The following is a 5,279-nucleotide window of genomic DNA, read 5'->3' on the forward strand; positions in this document are numbered from 1 at the left end:
TTGGGAGCTTTGACTAGCAGTGGGAACTTCACTAAAACTTAAAAGCCTTTTGAGTTCACACACCCTCCCACCTTTCACAGTGTGAAAAAACAGAGTACCAAAAAAGAAACTGTAACGTGAAAAGTAAACAAGGTGTTGAAAAAAAGATAGAAACTAAAAAGTAGACAAGAAAATAAAAAAAGAGTTGGAAACTTATGCAGAAGTTTATAAATTATATTACTTTTGTCCTGTATCATTAATTTCTTGGCCCGAATATCTAAGTGTCTCCCCTTGATTCCATATGGAAACCCTGCCCAACCCTATCCCACGCCAATCATAGCCAGCCAGAGTTGGCACCAAATGAATGTCATCATCCTAATTGGCATTTTCCCGTTGGGCCAAGCATATATAAAGAAACTGAAGGGCCAACCTACCATTAAAGGTATGTCTTGGCATATAGTAATTTCGAGGTATCCAAATAATTGATCGAACTGATCTGCACCAACTTCCCCTGATCTAGACACGTACATTATAGCATTTTCACATTTTATTTCTCTTATATATATATTTCTATTTTTTTCACTTGATTAATTTTTCTTATTTTCCTACATTCTAGCCTAACCTTGGTTCTTTGGTTGGTAGTTGGAAAGGTGGGATCATGATTCACACCTTTACTCCTGAAGAGTTCCACTACCAAGTGTCCACCTAAAGCACTGCACATACATGATTTAAAGGTGGATAAAGCAAGCACAATCTCATTCTAAATTACACTTCCTTCAGGGTACGAAATTTGGCATGGAAAGCCACTTTAAGGCAAAGAAGTTATTTTTATCAATCTGAGGACAGAAAAACACACTGGAGTGACAAAAAAGCACAGGTCACAACTCACTCACTCACATATATGTGCCAAGAAAAATGCCCCCCCCCCCCCCCCCCCCCTCCTCCCTCTCTCTCTCTTTCTCATTTTATGCAATCATGGTTATCTTGTTAACAGTATGGCAGTGTTGAAAGTTAAAACCTTGTTGGAAAGGAGCTGAAATCTCAACCCATGAATGCCTAGAGTCTAGGAGTACTTTAATTAATTACTTCAATTAATGAAAATGAAATGGAACTTAAAGTGCCACACTATGCCTTAAAATTAGCTCCACCCACCCACCCTATTCAAGTTAAGTCCTCTAATTTTGATTTGCAAGGAAAAATACTTTTATTTCAAAAATGATCTCTTGTTTATAGCACTTGAGGTTAACACAATTAAAAGAAAAAGATATATTTTCTGAACTTTTGGATTTGATTTCCCTAATTAAATTACTACTCGTATGGCATCCAATTTTACATTGAGAATAGATGATCATATCTGTATAAACGGGTTTTAAAGGTACACTGGGACAATGGGTGCTTCATACTGTCCACCATCACGGTCAAGTGGTCAACTAGCTAAAGCTGAAGCCAGGAAAAAAAAAATGAAAAAAAAAAAAAAGAGTCAACAACACCAACGTTTTGTCACATGACCAGGCGTTCCATTGGCCGGTAGTAGATATTAATCACGCAGCTGTCACTTTAGTCTTTACTCTTATTACCGTTAATCAAAAGACCTCAAAAAGTCAAGGGCCCTCCTAAAAAAAGAAAATAAGGGAGCACCCCGAAATAAATAAACAAAATAAAATAGTGCTCCAGAGTCCAGAGTCTAGCAAGCGAAGCCGAACCCATGTTGCCTTCCTTCCAAGACATTCAAAGCACCCCGCAACAAGCACGAGTAGTAGTGTAACCCAAGAATTCTTGTTCTCTCTGTTTCTTCCTCTCCTTCTCTGAGAGGGATAAAGAGAGAAGTCTCCAATTCCGATCCGAACAAGACCCCGAGAAAAAACGAAAAAATGCCTGACACGGATGGCTCCTCAAAACCCCCACAAATCTCTGAGATGTTCCAGAAATTTGCCCAGGCTTTTAAGTCCAAGACCATTGAATTCTTCGCCGAAATCGAACCCGTCGAAGATTCCGATGGCTTTTCGCTTCTTGACTCCGCCGAAGAAGTGATCACTGACCAGAAAGTCGTGGTCATCAAACCCGACCCAATTCGCGGTTCCTCTCTGCCAGCACAGCCATCACCATCACCACCACAGTCGGTGATAACAAGGCCGTTGAGCCGGACCCAGAATATAATTATCAATACCCGGATGACCCAGACCCTGATTTCTTACATTTTCGCCACCGTTTCCTCGTTTGAAGCTTCGTACTTTCAGTTACAGGCTGCTCACGTTCCGTTTGTTGGGGAAAGCGTGAAGGACGCAGATAGAGCTTTGGTCTCACACCTCCAAAGGCTGTCTGAGTTCAAGAAATTCTATAAAGATTCTTGTAGAAACCCGGATTTTGGTGCTGATTTGCCAATTGGGTCTTGCTTGGAAGCTCAGGTGGAAGAGAATCAGAGCAAGCTGCGGATACTCGGGAGCGTCTCGAACCGGTTGCAGACAGAGATTGATCAGAAAGACAACCAGGTCTTGGCTTTGAAGAAGAAGTTGGGTGAGATTCAGAAGTCCAATTTGGAATTGTCAAAGAGGTTGTCTGGTAATTTGAATTCATCTTATGAGGTTTTGTTGTCTGTTAGAGTATTTGATTCTATGTTACATGATGCTTGTAGAGAAACACATAGGTTTACAAAAATTTTGATCGAATTGATGAGAAAAGCTATGTGGGATTTGGATTTGGCCGCCAATTCTGTCTATTCGGATATTGAATATGCTAAGAAAGGGCATAATCGGTATGCTTTTCTGTCGTATGTTTGTTTATTGATGTTCAAAGGGTTTGATTTAGAAGAGTTCGGATTGGGTGAGAATGAAATTGCGTGCAATGGGCAGATTTTGAGTTCAGAAAAGAATAGAACCTCTTTGAAGCAATTGCTCGAGCACGTATCTAGCAACCCTCTGGAGTTGCTAAGTATGAGTTGGAATTGTGATTTTTCTAGATTTTGTGAGACTAAGTATCAGGAGCTTATCCACCCTACCATGGAATCGTCCATTTTCAGTAATCTGGATCAAAATGAAACTATATTGAATTCGTGGAGATCACTGAGTGTCTTCTATGAGTCATTTGTCAGAATGGCAAGCTCGATATGGACTCTACATAAGTTGGCCTTTTCATTTAATCCTGTGGTTGAGGTTTTTAAATTGGAGAGAGGCGTGGATTTCTCCATGGTGTACATGGAAGATGTCACAAGGAGATGTATGTTTCCCGGTAAAACCAGATCAAAGGTGGGGTTCACAGTGGTTCCAGGATTTAAAATCGGAGGGGTAGTAATTCAGTCTCAGGTTTATTTAAGTGGCTTGCAATGTACAGAGTAGTAATCCATGGTTCTGGTTATGGAAGTTGTGACAATGGTAATGAACAGAACAGTTAGATTCCATGATCCCAAACCAGTTGTTTTGGTTTTACTCTCACAGGCTTTGTTTGCCGGTCAAGGTTTAGGGATTGAGTTCCATGAAGTATCAAAGAATGCACTGCTCCCCTTTTCGCTCTGATTGGGAGGAAACTGCTTGAAATACACAGTTATCAGCCTCTTGCTATGCTGCTGAACGGGGAGCTGCAGGTGGCAGAGCAGGCTCTTTTCTGGCTATCTCTTGACATGTAGCTGCGATTCGATCTGCTTTGTGAATTTGGTTTTCCTTATTTATGTTTGTTAACTCACATGTAGAGTAAACTGTATAGTACCTTCTTCTTCCCCCACCCCCCACAACCACCCCCCCCCCCCCCCCCCCGGGGGCACGGGTTCATCTAACAAATAATCTTAGTATTTTGACTTTCAATTGTAAATGGTTACTGCAGGAGCAAATAGACATAATTGTTACAACTTACATACCCTTTAGAAAAAAATTTCTTATTCTGAATGAGAGAAGTAATGTTGGATGTCCACCACCATCTTATCCCAACTTTATTTCTCTTTGGCACTGCTGAGATGTTGGATTCCTTATGTTGTCTTTTCACGTTGGCTTGGATTGAGGTTGATGAAACACTGGTGCATAGATTCTAGACAGCATAGTACTTGTTTCATTTCGACCACCAGCATTGTGACTTTGCAGATGACTTGTTAGTGTAAACTTGTATATAATTGCAGTATGCGGCCGAGAGGCTCAATTTCCTGCTTGATTGTCACCTTGTTATTATACCCGCACAAAGAGCGCATTGCCTGGATCGGTAGTCAAGAATACTGAGCCGAACTCTTTGATAGCCGAAACATCAATCTTTTTTGTATCTTATTATTTCATGGAACTTTTGCCTGCAAGAAATTTGATGGTTGGTCCTAGTTTTCGTTTGTTTTTTATTTTTTTTTTTTCTTTTTTGTTTTTTTTTTTAAAAAAGGGGTCATTTTAAGGTCCATTTAAATCGAAAAACTATCTCATCTAATCTCATCATTATAATTTTTTCAAATTCTTACACAAAATATAATAAACAATTTAATTTTTTTAAATCTTAATGAATTTTTAAAAATTTTAAAATAATAATAATATTAAAAAATAATATTTTAATAATATTTTATTCAATTTTTAATTTTTATATAAATTTATTTTATCTCGTCTCACTAATTAAACAACTCTTTAATTAAGCATAATGTTTGTGTTTAGCTTAACTTAGATTTTGACTCTTAGATCATTTCCCAATTAAAGTTGGGCTTGAAGATGTACATTTATGTACGTGAAGGTCCGACCCAGCTGGCAAAATCGGAGTTGCTCTATATGTGGGCCTGTATACTCATTCAAACAGCATGTATAAACCACTAAAAACTCAACTATCCTCGAGCCCAATGAAATCGGCCTACTTATTAATTTGGGGAGCTGATTTCCAATTTGGTGATCTACCGGCCGTAACCATCTTTTTTGTTTTTAATGAAAGTATAAATGTGTTTAATTGATAAGATATTAAAAATCCAGTTTAGTTATAATTATGATTGATATAGCCTTCGAGGTCCAGCATATACATATCTGGAAAATAAAAAAATCTACTTCCGACGTGGGGAATCCCTGTGTACCCGTCCCTCCAAGTGGAAAAATTATAATGATGCATTTTGTGTTTAACCCAAATGACGGAACACCAACATTCATGAACAGAGCAAGGTTCTTCTTCTTCGTCTACCCACGAACAGAGCAAGGGCTGGGTCTTCTTCTCATCTTCTTCGTCTACCCACAAAGACGAACACAAGTTAGGTTCTTTTCATTTTCTTCTTCTCATGTCCTAAAGAATAGTATGGGTCGCATGCCCTAAAGAGTAGATTCAATGATTTTGGATCTTATTCTCATCTTCTTCATCTACCCACA

The 5,279-nt window shown here is 38.8% G+C and overlaps 1 protein-coding gene across 1 annotated transcript; it reads left to right on the forward strand.

The window, feature by feature from the left end:
- Window positions 1-1,596: 1,596 nt before the first annotated feature.
- LOC122292882 (protein GRAVITROPIC IN THE LIGHT 1-like) lies at window positions 1,597-4,113 on the forward strand. The gene has a single exon (XM_043101426.1). It carries the CDS (start codon window positions 1,851-1,853, stop codon window positions 3,309-3,311), a length of 1,461 nt encoding a protein of 486 aa, XP_042957360.1. The 5' UTR covers window positions 1,597-1,850; the 3' UTR covers window positions 3,312-4,113.
- The last annotated feature ends 1,166 nt before the right edge of the window (window positions 4,114-5,279 follow it).

This window comes from Carya illinoinensis, chromosome 13 (assembly GCF_018687715.1).
Source record: "Carya illinoinensis cultivar Pawnee chromosome 13, C.illinoinensisPawnee_v1, whole genome shotgun sequence".
In the NCBI taxonomy this organism is placed as follows: domain Eukaryota; kingdom Viridiplantae; phylum Streptophyta; class Magnoliopsida; order Fagales; family Juglandaceae; genus Carya; species Carya illinoinensis.